At 31.7% G+C, this 14,133-nt stretch overlaps 2 protein-coding genes across 3 annotated transcripts; both read right to left on the reverse strand.

Moving 5' to 3' along the window:
- Window positions 1–2,841: 2,841 nt before the first annotated feature.
- Window positions 2,842–5,238, reverse strand: LOC108338989 (uncharacterized). The gene is made up of 2 exons (XM_017576102.2): window positions 4,201–5,238; window positions 2,842–3,020 (listed from the first exon to the last, which is right to left on the reverse strand). Exon 1 carries the CDS (start codon window positions 5,188–5,190, stop codon window positions 4,630–4,632), a length of 561 nt encoding a protein of 186 aa, XP_017431591.1. The 5' UTR covers window positions 5,191–5,238; the 3' UTR covers window positions 2,842–3,020; window positions 4,201–4,629.
- A 1,250-nt stretch (window positions 5,239–6,488) lies between these two features.
- Window positions 6,489–8,957, reverse strand: LOC108338972 (uncharacterized protein At2g27730, mitochondrial). Of its 2 annotated transcripts, none has more exons than XM_017576065.2 (4): window positions 8,800–8,957; window positions 8,310–8,434; window positions 7,600–7,638; window positions 6,489–6,908 (listed from the first exon to the last, which is right to left on the reverse strand). In XM_017576065.2, exons 2-4 carry the CDS (start codon window positions 8,415–8,417, stop codon window positions 6,708–6,710), a joined length of 348 nt encoding a protein of 115 aa, XP_017431554.1. In that variant the 5' UTR covers window positions 8,418–8,434; window positions 8,800–8,957; the 3' UTR covers window positions 6,489–6,707. The 2 variants fall into 2 exon arrangements, with proteins under 2 accessions (XP_017431554.1, XP_017431555.1); XM_017576066.2 differs by having other exon boundaries at window positions 8,310–8,437; window positions 8,800–8,937.
- Window positions 8,958–14,133: the final 5,176 nt, after the last annotated feature.

A 14,133-nucleotide genomic window follows, 5' to 3' on the forward strand; every position in this document is an offset into this window, starting at 1 on the left:
GTCCTTTGGTTATAAATTAGAGATTGAAACAATACCTAACCTTCGGTTATAAATGACATATCACAAAATTAAATGTGTGTTGTGTCATTTATTCCATTACCAATACTAGAAAGTGAAAAGAGAGCAAGAGAAGAAAAAGGGAGTGAGAGTGGAGAAAGAAAATAGAGAAAGAGAGGAGAAAGAAGAAAAAGTGAGAAAAGAGAGAAAAAAAGAGAAAAAAAGAGAGTATCAGCATAGTAAATTAACCCAAGCTAGTTTGACTAGAGATTTAAAATGAGTATCAGTCATAAAAGTAAAAAGAAATAGTGTTTGTACTGCAATGGAGTTTCTACAAAATTCATGTCTTACGTAATAATAAAGAAAATAGAGAGAGGAGAAAGAAGAAAAAGAGAGGAAAATGGAGAAAGAGTTGAAACAAATGCAAGTTTAAAGACAGAGAAGAAACGAATGTGAATAAATAAATGTCAGAGGATTATATATATAGATAGATGATTGTGTATCGTTATAATTAAAATGAATAATTTTTTTTATTAAATTTAATGAAATATTTATTATAAATTAATTAAATATGAGAAAAAGTAATGTTGCTGCTGCCACGTCCAGAAGATGAAACACATTCCTTTATACAGTATGGTTGTTGCTGCATGCTGGTTTTGTAACCATCTCTGAACAAGATGTGACAAAGAACATTTCCAAATAAAGAGGGACAAATCTTTTTATTTTATAAAATGTGTTCTACATTAAACTTCATTCAATTAGAAATTAGAGTTTGAAACGAAACCCAACCTTCGGACACATCACAAAATTAATTGTGTTTTGTGTCATTTATTCCATTGTCAATACTAGAAAGTGAAAAGAGAACAAGAGAAAGAAAAGAAAGTAAGACTCGAGAAAGAAAATAGAGAAAAAAAAAGAAAAAGAAAGGAGAACAAAAGAGGAGAAAGAAAATAGAGAAAAAGAAGAAAAAGATAATATAGAAAAAGAAGAAACAGAAGAGAACGATAAAAAAAACAGAGAAAGGAAAAAGAAAATAAAGAAAGAGAGGAGAAAGAAGAAAAAGTGAGAAAAAGAAGAAAAAGAAGAAAACATCACCAAAGTAAATTAACTCAAACTAGTTTAACTAGAGATTTAAAGTAACATCAGTCATAAAAGTAAAAAGAAACCATGTACTGCAATGAAGTTTCTACAAGATTCTTGTCTTACATTATAATTATAAATCCAATAATTTTCTAAAAACTTCACAAACTTGTAAATTTATTATATAAGTTTCGATTATGATTATAAAAGTAAATAAAAAATATTATATGATTCCTACTTTTTCATTTTTTAGATATTAGATAAATAGATTAAATTCATTTTTTTGTTAGTTAAAAATGTATTAGTTGATAGTTTGAAACAAATATATGCATACAAGTTGTGTCCTATGTCTTATATTTTTTTCAATTTAGTTATATCTTTGTGTCCCTATCCTATTCATGTTTGTATCTCTAGACTTCACATTTTCCAATCCCTTTGATAAGATGGAGTTGATCTCTTTTGCAATGAGTATTTTTATTCACATAGTTTATTTTATTAGTGATAAGTTTAATGAATTTCAGTAAAGCTAATTTGAGCTACGTATACATTTCATTGCATGTTTATACCTATTTCGAGATATATGAGTCAGGCTTGTGGTCGGTCTCCTAAATCGAGCATTTCAATTCTCGGATTGTCATTTGATTAAAGGCTCCTTGACCGACCTGTTGAAGGGTGTGGTAGGGTTCACTTCGGTGAACATTCCCTTGATTGACGTGTTGAAGGGTGTAGTTGTGATTCATTTGGGTGAACGCTTCCTGACTATTAATCACCTCGGTATGTCAAGAAGGTAAAGCCAATAGAAGTCTGAAATTTCAAGAATGAAGTTGACAAATGATACAAGACCGAGAAATTGAGATATAGATGGTACCGAACCACAGAGTTGTTGTTGCCGAGAGAGGTTGAGATAATGAAACCGAATAAGACTATGTTGAGAAGCCGACAGATTTGCATTAATTTAGCTGTAACTAAATGTTGCTTTCACATGGCTTGGCGCTTCTCCCTAGCTTAGTGTTTTACAAGTGTTTGATGTTGGCTCTTAGAGACCCTAGCTTTCTCTTTTCTGGGCCTTTGACCGTTATTTGGTTTATAATGTCCTGCATGCCTCTATATATCTTCTATCTTTTACGTTGAAATGTAATGCACAAACCCTTTTTCTTCCTTTTTTTTTTAATAATATCTCTCTTCAACAACATTCATGAACCATATGTTTCTTTATCTGTTTACATTTCTCAATGTTGAATGCATATCATATGTGTAGAAGTTAGAATATGGGGTCTAAAATGGTATTAGAGTTTTTTTAAGGATTCTCTCGTTAGTCTTATGCAGATTTTCTTGTTTTCTGCACCCAAATGAGAATCCAGCTATATCTCTTGTTAGTCCTGTTATAGGTGCATCCAACTATCACTCCTGAAGTTGGTCAATGATCACTGTCCTAACTGCCAAAAATAAGGAGGAATTTGTCCTTGGAACTCCACTCTCGCTTATGCATCAAGAACCTTGGTGATCTCACATATTTCCTAGGTTTCGAAATGGCTCGAAATCACAATGGTCTCATTTGAGTCAACGAAAATATATCCTAGATCTCCTTCATGAGACAGGGATGTTAGACTGCTCCCCTGCTCTCACACCCATGGCTCACTCCTCTCGTCTTCAACATGTTCGTCAACCTCTTGATGATGATGCCGCTTCTTCCTATCGCAGACTAATAGGTCGTCTCAACTTTGTTTGCAAAACATTTATGGTAACAACCAAAAGCTCCACGAATTTGTTACTAGAAGCCACAACTGCATAAATCCAGTACTTTTTTTTTATCGGAAATGTTAGTTGTTATTAGTTGGTAGCATAAATCTGGTACTTATCAGTTGAAACCTTGACAGCTGATGTTCCTGCAGGTATTGAGCCACTTGTTTTGGTATCCCATGAGCCTGCATCTTGCTCTGTTTCTGATTGAGAATCCTAAAGTTTAGTATATAGTTACCATTTGGTTCAAAGCATGTATTAATAGACAAACAAATGCATACACATTAGGGAGGACAATTTTTGGCAGACAATTTACATAGATAGAAAGTCATCCACATAGGAATAATTATGCCAATTAACTCATTGTTTGAGTTCCCGTTTCACCCATCACCAATTGTCAAAAAAAGTATGTTGTTCCTTTCTCCTTACGGGTCCTTATCTAGAATTACATTTCATTGACTCATACAATGCATGATGGACCATTTTCTGGCACTCGCAAATAGTAATCAAGTTACATAACAATGGTAGTATTTTATCAGACTGTACATAGGTTCAGTAATAGACTAATTAACTCAATAACTTGATGAATGTATTTCTTCATGGTTGTTTAATGAGTAGCCAAGTATATCTATATCAATGAATGTACAGTACACCCTTCATGCCACGATTTTATAATTTACGCTGAATATATTATCATACGCAAGATTGAAATTTCCAAATAAAGAGATAGTGGATTTTTCTTTTTATAATGTGTTCTCCCTCTGCTTGCAGGTTTTGAAACTAGGTGATTGTGGTTGGAAAGGCGACTCCTAACAGAGAACCACATGGTCCAATCAGCTTTTCTAACAGTGTTCTATATCCCATTACAAGTTTCCTCCCGGGTTAAATTTATTTATTGTTTATCCATAGTAGCTTATTGTACTTCAAAAGCAACATTAGTATTTTAGATGAATTCTTCCATAAGTCCTTGTTTGCAAGAGAGAAAAATAAGAAAAAAATAAATTAACTTACACATAAGTTAAAAATAGAAATTTAGAAAAGTTATATAAAAGAACCTCTACAAATTAACTTTTGCACAAGTTCATTTTATCTTACAAATTTTTCTTATTTTTTCTTTCCTGAGATTATTAACCAAACTAGTCGAAATAGGCCCTAAATGGGGTTGGGCATATGCATTGACTGCCTTTTTAGAGTTCCTTTTTTGTGTAATGGGTTTTAAATGAAAAACCAAGTCAGTCATAGATCATTGAACACACCCGATCAGAAAATAAATGCAGAGCAATGCTTTGATGACCCATGAATTAAATACTTTCAACTTTCAAGTACTTCATTACATATTGTACTGAAATCATGAGAATAAAAGAGTAAAATTCAAAAACATACCTCGAGCGCAAGCTTCTCTTGCCATCATCAATAACAATCGTCTACTGATATTGATAGAGAGCAAGCATCTCTATCTACAGTAATTGAGTGTACCATCACAACATATGGATGTATTATATTAATCAAAGCCACAACGAAATCATTAGACAATAAAATTTCCAATGAACATAGGATAAGGATGCTGTAATATCATAACTGAGCATCATATTTCTTGATAACAATGCCTGCTATAAGCAACTTTCCACAATCATTGGTTTCAAAATAGATTATAAGCTTGCTTTAGAAGCATAGAAAATAATGCGTCCGCAGAAAATGAGAAAGGGAATAATTGGTTGAATCTCAAAGGCATAAACAAAACCTAAACTGAAAAATCTAATTCAATTGCAGAATACAACAATTACAGTTACAGAGTTTACACTCCTAACAGGCTTACGCTGCAGCGGTGGTGAAGACTTCAAGTTCGGAGGTGTTCTCCTGATCAATGACGTCGAGAAAGACGGGATCAACGGTGACGTGGCTGTCGACGTGGACCTTGAAGTTGTGGTCCCACCACATGACCCTGGCTATGCCAGCGATGTCGACACTAGCATCGAGGACCATCTCGCGACGCGCGACGTCTTGGAGGAAACGCTTGGCGTGGTGCGCGAGCTGGAGCCCATGGAGACGGGCGGGAAGTCGGAGGAGCTGGCAGGAGCGGGGTGGCTGGGAGCCAGCTTGGACCTGAGCCGAGCCGAGGAGGGAACCCTCGTAGAAGATGGACATGGAGGTGGAGGAGTAGTCGATGGGAGCAATGTTGGGGTTGGTGACGTGGACGGTGAGGAGAACCTCTGCGTCCAGGAGAGGTAGATTCAGTTTGAGGGAAGTCATGCTTATGGATATGAGGTGGAAAGTTGGGTCCTTCGGTTTGGCGGAGATTAGGGCGGTGGCTGCCACTGCCGACGCTGCTCCGATTATCGCCGAACTCCAGCTCCATTTTACCTTCTTGCCCATCGCAATTTGCGTGCGATTCTCTAGTGGGCTTGGTGCGAGTGTCAGTGATGGATGAGGATAAATTGAAAATAAGTGAAAATTAGGGAGATATCAATATTTATAATCTGTATAAATTTTATACATTTCTTTTAAGTAGATTTGTATAAATTTTGTTAAGTAAAAAACGTCACTAATTTTTGCATGTACAAAACGTGTTTCTGTAAACTTATAGTTTTTATTTCAATTATACAACACCTTATATTCTACATTTGTTAAGTTTTATATTAATTACCTTAGATATAATATCAATAATAATAAGCTCCACTTAATTGCTTTTAGAGGAGTCTTATCGCTTAAAATTTAAGTCTTATGCTTGAAAGTTATGTGATGATGGATATGATCCTCACCTCTGGCGTAAGATAAATCTTGTCAATCGAACCTAAAATAAATATAGTAATGAATGAAAATATATATTTAGAATAAGATTTATCACTTAAGATTAATTAAGAATAAAGTAATAAGCATATTAACAAATAAATAAATAAATAAATATATATATATATATGTATAATTATAAAAATATTTCATTACAGTTAAAGAATAAATATGTAATTAAAAAATTAAACAGTAAACCCAAGATAAATAACTAAGGATATAAATCTTAATTTTAGTATAAAAATTATAAGTCTATGAGCATCTATAAAAGGAGTTCATCATCAAAACCTAAAAGAAGACAACAAACATTAAGTATTGTAAGAGAAGAGATCAACATCTCTCTTTACTAGACCAATTATAATTTTCTATCTATTCTATCGATTAATGCTTTCAATTTGTGTATTTTCATGCCAACGGGCTCAGGATCGAAAGAATCAAGGAAACATGAAAAGAAACGACAATGAAAAAAAAGACATTTATTTTTCTCCAACATTAAATATAGAAAACAAAAATTATAATTATATAAATATCATATAAAATTATCAAATAACAATAACATAAAAATTAAATAATTATAAAAAATAACAATGATTAAATGTGTATTATATAAATAAATTATCAAAAAATTAATATAATTTTTATAATTATCTAATAAATTAAAAATGTTTTAGTTATTTAAAACTAGGAAATAAGTAAATACCCATCTCATCCTCAGGGAGTTAATATAGAAATTCTTTATCAAAATCGAAATGAATTTAAACTATATCTACGATGAAGGTTCATTTACTCTTCCATAGCTATTCCAAATATCTTTCACTCTTGACATTAAGTTCATACAATCTCCACTCCTTTTTCCTCACCATCTCTCACCCGCTGCTAGTGAATGACACTTAAACTACCAGTCATTATTGGAGAAAATTTGATGCTCGTCATGCTCGGTAGCATGAGAAAGTATAAGTAACATGTAAAACATAAAAAATTAAAGTCGTAATTCGTGATAACAATGCCATAGAATAAAATAATCTTAGTTAGTAGTGTGGTCATTTATTTTGTGCTACTTGTTGCAAACAATACCAAAATGAGAACATGAACATCTGAAATGTTCAATCCTGCACTTCTGGCTTCTTTGCAGTGCCCTTAAGGTACCACCCCAGAGCCCCAAGAATTGTTATGGTGCCAGCTACAACTGCATAGTTCCGGTGCTTGTCAGTTGAAACTCTTTCAGCTGATGCTCCAGTGTGTCCTGAGCCACTTGGTTTGGCATCAATTACTGAACCCCCTGAGCTTGCTTCTGGTTGAGGACCCTAAATGAGAGGATACAGTTACCATTAACTTCAAAGTAAGACTTCGGATAGACAAACAAATGCATAAGCAACTGGAGAAAAATTCTTGAAAACGTTACAGAAACAGAGTCACAAACAGAGAAAAATGACAGGATATAAAGTAATATCAACATTGTAGTTATTTGAACTTTAAGATAGAGCCATGAGGAGGATAAAATATGCAATGGGTTTTTAATATAACTTTAAAAAAGTATCTAACCCAAAAGTTAGCTGAAAAAGAAAAGGTGTATAAATAATGTTCAAAGTCATGATCTGTGTATACAGAATAATCTTCATGAAGATCCAACAAATTACGCTGAACCTGCCACAGACACTAAAATTTCCAAATAAAGGGATTACAACTTTTCTTTCTTATAAAATGTGTTGTACACCCCATTACAAGTTTCCACAGCTTTATACAATAAACAGATCGGGCATATATGTTGATTGGCTCTAGTATTTCTTTTTTGGGTGGGTGTAATAGCCTAGAAATGTGTAAAAAAGTCACTCCCGTCTAATTCATCTATTTTCCACCAAATAAAATCATTAAGCATCCACATTCAGAAAATATAACACAGGAAAATGTTTGATCCAATGATTAAATACTCTCAAGAAGTTCATCAAATATCGCACATAAATCATAAAGACTAAGAGGGTATAATTTAAGACATACCTTGCGGGCAAGCTTCTCCAACTTATCTTGCTCAGCTTTCTGCAAAATGAGAAACAAATGAACACCAACATGTATGCTACTGTCAAGCACAAACCTCCACTTATGTAAGGAAACTCTAGACACCAGTGATAGGAACTTTCTCCACGGTAATAGATTGATATGGCAAAAGAGATGGATCTATACCATTATATTTTTAATAATAACATGACGAAGATGTTGAACAGTAATATATTTTGTGAACAACTATTAGACTATAATTGAATATTAGCAGAGTACAAAAATGATTAGGTAATTGTTTCCTTATGTTAGAAGTTAGAACCTGAAACAATTCGAATGATCTTAACAACATACTGGATACGACTATCCAAATAATTCAATAGACTAGTAAAACAAACAAAAAATTTCAATGCATTTTAGAAAATAATGACTCAAATGATGCATAAAGTTGTCTGTACTAACATAACTGACTATTATATTTTTTAATAGCAAAGCATGCTAAAAGCAAATTTTCTACAAAATTTGGTTTCAATATGAATTCTAATAATGTTTCAGAATCATGTTGTGCTTGCATAAAAACTCATCACAGATGCTACGGAGCAACTTTCCCAAATACTAAAAACTTAACCCTGTAGAAATAGTCTCAGATCACATATATCCCTTCACACAAAAAGCCCGAGTCTTGACTAAGACAATGCACAGGCCCACCCTACCTTAAAGTAAGCATTTTCTGCCGCCTTCTCCTCCTCGCTGAGTATTTTTCCAGAGCCACTGCTAAACAACCTTCTAGATCCGTACCGTGCAGCCACACGCGCAGCCATTGCAATTAGTTATATTTCTTCTCCATTGCCAATAAAACAAAAAATCATAAGGTCGACGTTGAATTAATTAAAAACAAAGGCACATTAAAATCAGAGCTCAATAAAATTTCCCAAAAATTTCAACAATTTCAGATTGTGCATATAGCAAGAAGAAAGCATAAAAGTGGTACGCAAATCCCATGGGGTTTTCCAAGAAATGGCGCTATATCGAGACTAGAACTGAAAATCCCATGGGGTTATGCAAAAACGTGATTCTAGGCAGCTTAAAACTTCGGAAGTTAATACACACCGATTCGCGAGAGATACAAAACCCGATCACTTTACTTGAAAAAAATTGTATAGAAAACATTAAAATTGTAATAACAAAGATCGGAATAATTACCAGACTGGATTCAGAGTAGAGCGCAGAGATTAGGAAGCAGAAGCAATGTGAGTTATGTTAGTCTTGAAGCCCTTCCCTTGTGGTTGAGGGTTCATATACGGCACCGTTTGGAATTACTCTATTCTGCCTTTGCATTCGCACCAAGTATTTGGAATCCTTCCTTAAGGTGATGCTCTTTTTTTTAATTATTATTTTAATTAAAATATATAATAATATTTGGAAATATTTGGAAATATATTTTTCAAAATTTAATATTTAAAAGAATTAAACACTTCTAATAAATTAAACAAATATTTATTTCATTTATATTTACTCTAATTAATTAATTGTATTCTTCTTTATATCTTCCAACTTTTATCATTTTACAATTTAATATTATTATCACTTTTTTTTACCCATCATTTTACAACTTTTAACATTCATAATATAACAAATTAGATTGCTATAACTATTTATTTACAATAGTTTTATTACATTAAAAAATTATTCTTTTGAGTAAATTATCCAACCTTTTCATTACTCCTCCTTGGTTTAATACGTAAAAAGTCTATACAAATTAATGAGGTAATTTTAAATGAAAAAAAAATGTTAATATTGGATTGTTCCATTTTCAATCTATAACAAAATTATCACGATAATAATGAGTTGAAATATTCATTTATTCTTGTTTATAAGTAGATTGCAGAATGAAAGACAAAAAAAGATTATAAAACTAAAAATATTGTTAAAGGAAAAAAAATCTAACGGTTATTATACTTGTTCACTCGGTCCTTGATGTTTTTAATATATTATTTGATTTCATTCCTCTTACTACTATGTCATTATTGGTAACGAAACAATAGGATAATTTTTTTCACACGTACTTTTATTGGTATCTCTAAAGGTAAAATATCACACCTTAAAGACAGTATTTTCATTCCAAAATAATATAAAGATCTAAAAGATAATACAAAAAATGTTTACGTTAATAATTCTGATTTTTCATAAACAAAGTTAGGGAGAAAAATAAAACCTAGAAGGAAATGACTTGATGAATTGAATATATGACAAATCAAAACCGTTTGACATTTCAATTACAAAAATCAATTTAAAGATTAGAAAGTTAGAAAAAGAAATTATTTATACATGCATATATTTATGTAATTAAGAAAAACTAGAATAATTTTTTTATCAAACTTTTTACTAAAAAGAAGATATGTAAGATTATTATATATTCACAGTCTTAATAATACTAGTTTAGAAAAAAAAAATTAAATGATTATATATCTGTTGTGACTTTTTGAACCAATTCACTCTAATGAATAGGGATCCAATTATTTTAAAAATAATTAGAATTATTTACTCTTGATCTTAATTTTTTTCTTCTATTCTAAGTTAATTGTTGATATTAATTAAATAATAATTGTACCTTTTATTTTCAAAAAATCATTAATATTTTTTAATTTGTAAGTTCCCTCTATATTATGAAAATCTTACATTTTTTAAATCTTACTTTATTTTATTAAATTATTAACATCAGTAATATTTGTTTATATTTTATTTAATATTTTAATAATCTAAAATTTATATTTTAATAATGTAAATTTCAATTCCTTAAAATATTAATTATTTTTTTATACATAATTCTATACCAAATAATAAAATCATAATGCAAATATATGTCATTATTTTATTTATTCTAATTGAGTAGACATATATTTAATGTTTCATTTGTTTTATTGATTTTATTAATATTTTTAATATTTAATACATATAATATTTTTGTTCATAGATTTTGGCAAAGAATATTATATTTGTAAAATAATTAAATTAAACAATTATATAAATATATATTTATTATTTGCTATATAATTATCTATAAAAAACTAATTAATATTTTAAAGAATTAAATTTTACATTATTAAAAAGCTAACTAAAATGTAGAAAATTACAAACGTTAATAATTTTAATAAACTGATAATATAATACTAAAATTTGATTACTGTGAATAATATTATACAACTTTAATATGACTATAATTAATCGTTTAATTCAATAATTTTAAGATTTATGTTAACAAAGTACTAATAACTAACGTTTCGATAAAAAAAATACCGTATTTATGCAGTTGTATTCTAGATCCTACAATTTAGGATTTTTTTTATTTTATTTATTTTTAAAGATATAATCTATAATATAATTTTATATTTAAAATTGTATATTCTAAATTATTTTTGGATTATACATTTTAAAACTCAATGAAAATCATAAACTAAAGATAAAATTAAAATTTTAAAGTGTATGAGACGTAGTTTGAAATTATAGAAATAGAAAAAGAAGCTAATTAGAAGAGAGTCATCTCGTATTACTTAAAACTAATTATCGATTTTAATAGTAATAGATCTTGAATGAAGAATTTATTGGAAAGATATAATACTAATGACACCAGAGCGTAACTTAAATAAAGAATTGATTTTACATTCAATTTAAAATTTTAAAAGAATAGATTTTTGAATTTTTTATTTTATATATTATTTAACTTTTTTCATTTCTATTGAACATGAAACTTATACTTTCCATAAAATTTCTGTAACATCCCGATTATATAATAACCAATATTATATAATAAAGACGTTAACATCCAAATATAAAGAACAATCGGAGTATGACGTGTAACTAAATGTGAAATTACAGTCATCCAGAAATAAAAGAAACTGAAAATTTAAACTTGAACAGTTGAAAGGATTAAACACTACAAGTGTTCAATCAGGAAATTCCTAAGAAGACTACTCCGCAACTTCAGTAACCTCCAGCTCTTGCTCCAAGGGAATCTCCGCGACAACATTTGCTCTCATCCAAGTGGATGATCATCGCCAAAGAATCATACCCAAATAGCACACAACACAAACAATGCAAGGGTGAGCTAGATATAAAAAGCATGTTACACATATAGCACAATTTATTCATGTTATCATACTTAGATTCGTATAAAAGAACAATTAGAGCATACTCATTAAACCAAAATTTCACCCACTCACACAACATGCAAAAGTCATCCAAACATGGTAAACTAATATCACAAGACTTGTTACTTTATACCCCGACTCGTCCGGACTAGAATGATTACCGAGCTATGGCGGGTCTTGCACTCGTGGTGGCTTTATGAAACTTGGGCACTACCGCCCTGGCACTACTGCCTGGTGAAACTTTGGGCACTACCGCTCGGTGGAACTTTGGGCACTACCGCCTGGCCACAATCACGAGGTTAATCCATTATCACTCACCTTGGATCATATGGAAGCACCCAAGACTAGGACCTCCTGCTACTCCTCACCACATGGTTCAATCCTCTCTACATGAGAAGAAAGACCATTGGAGTTTCAGGATGACCCCCAAAACTGAGCTACCATGTAATCATTCTATACAACCCCAAAACACCACCATGTATCCTCTCCTTGAGGATCATGGAATTACGTCCATGAATCATACTGTTACTTTAAACCTTATCCCAAGTCATGAATAATCAGATACCCCCATAATATCACATCAAATCCAACATATCTCATATACTTTTAGAATAATTCATTTCCACGATCATACTAATCATTTCACACACTTCATTCAATCCAAAACAACAACAATTAGCCTTGGAACCCAACATTAAAAGCTTAGGACGAACGCTACAAGAACGTATGCTATCAGACTGCAAACTGTAAGGTCGAGTACAGTTTGGACGAACGTTATGAAACCGAACGCTATTAATAGGAACGCTCGCTACTACGCAGGGACACTCGCTAACTAAGAACCAGCAACATCAAGACCGAACGCTCACTAATACCTATGACTCTCGCTGCCTGAGAACCAGCAACATTAAGACCGAACGCTCGCTGCTACAAAGGGACGAACGCTCAAAAAGACGAACATTATCTGATCATTAGGAATACTGTCTGGACGAACGCTCAAAAAGCTTAACACTATCAGATCACTATCAGATCACTACGAATTCTTTTTGGACGAACGCACATATGGATAAAATCTTACGAGAAACAAATACTGTTATGGACGAACGCATATATGGATCAAATACAAATTTTGTTTGGACGAGCAGTAAGAAAAGTGAACATAGTCAGACTAACACAGTTTGGACGAACGCACATAGATCAATTTCTACGAAAACAAATAGGTAAACACCTTTTGGACGAACGTATATAGATCAAATATTACGAGGTCAAATACTGTTGGGACGAGCGGTAAGAAAATGAACGTAGTCCGACTGACTCGGTTTGGACGAACGTATATATGGTTCAAATACTACAAGATCATATAGATAAACATTGTTTGAACGAACACATACTGTTTGGCGAACGTACAATCACTAAGTTACTAAGACCGAACGCTACACTCACCATGAAGGACGAACGCTCAATTTAATATTTAAGGACGAGCGCTCAATTTAATATTTAAGGACGAACGCGAATTCTCGTAACACCAAAACCGAACGCGTGTACTATTTGGCCGACCACTAATTGGTCGAGCCATTTGGAACGAACGCGCGTTCTGCAGAATTCTGCAGAATCGAACTGAGATTTCCAGAAACCCAGAAACCCCAAATTTTCATCCCCAAATTTCCAGATTTGCATCAAACACAATATATATCAACAATCAAACAAAAGATCTAGCTCCCCTTACCTCTTGAAGACTCCCTTTGCAAACCTTGAATTTATCTCCTTTAAGACTTTTAGCACCAAGGCCTCTTTGCAATACCAGCACCTCTGAACTTCACCTCTCTGACAAAAATTGCAGCCAGTATTTTACTCCCCCGTGCAGAACCCCTTACCCCCTTTTATCACCTATGCACAAAGCTTGTTGAATGGTGCCAAAAATGAGAGCAAAACCTAGACGTTTGCTCCCCATTTTCCAAATAAAACAAAACTTCCTCTTTCTATGGGTGGCTGGTGCTTCTCAGATTGCTCCCCCCATCCCCTTTTTAAAATAATAAAAATTTAGGTCCTTACAATTTCTAACATATATTATTAAGAACAATCTTTTATTTAACTAAGTGAATTTGAGAAATAAATATAATGCTTAATTCTGATTTTAAACAAGCTAATATAAACACGTAAACTAATTATGTCTTTATAATCTGTTTAATTCGTTTAGTTTTAATTAGATCGACTAATTTTATAGTGACATAAACTTTTTGTTTATTTCTACATATGTGAGCTTGTTTTAATTATACGTGAGACATACTAATAAACTTATTTCAAGTAATATTTAGTAAATAATATATCATAATTATTTTTCTGAGAAACTATAACTTTTTATTATTTTTAATTAAATAAAAAATGGCCTGTT

This window comes from Vigna angularis, chromosome 5 (genome assembly GCF_016808095.1).
Source record: "Vigna angularis cultivar LongXiaoDou No.4 chromosome 5, ASM1680809v1, whole genome shotgun sequence".
NCBI lineage: Eukaryota > Viridiplantae > Streptophyta > Magnoliopsida > Fabales > Fabaceae > Vigna > Vigna angularis.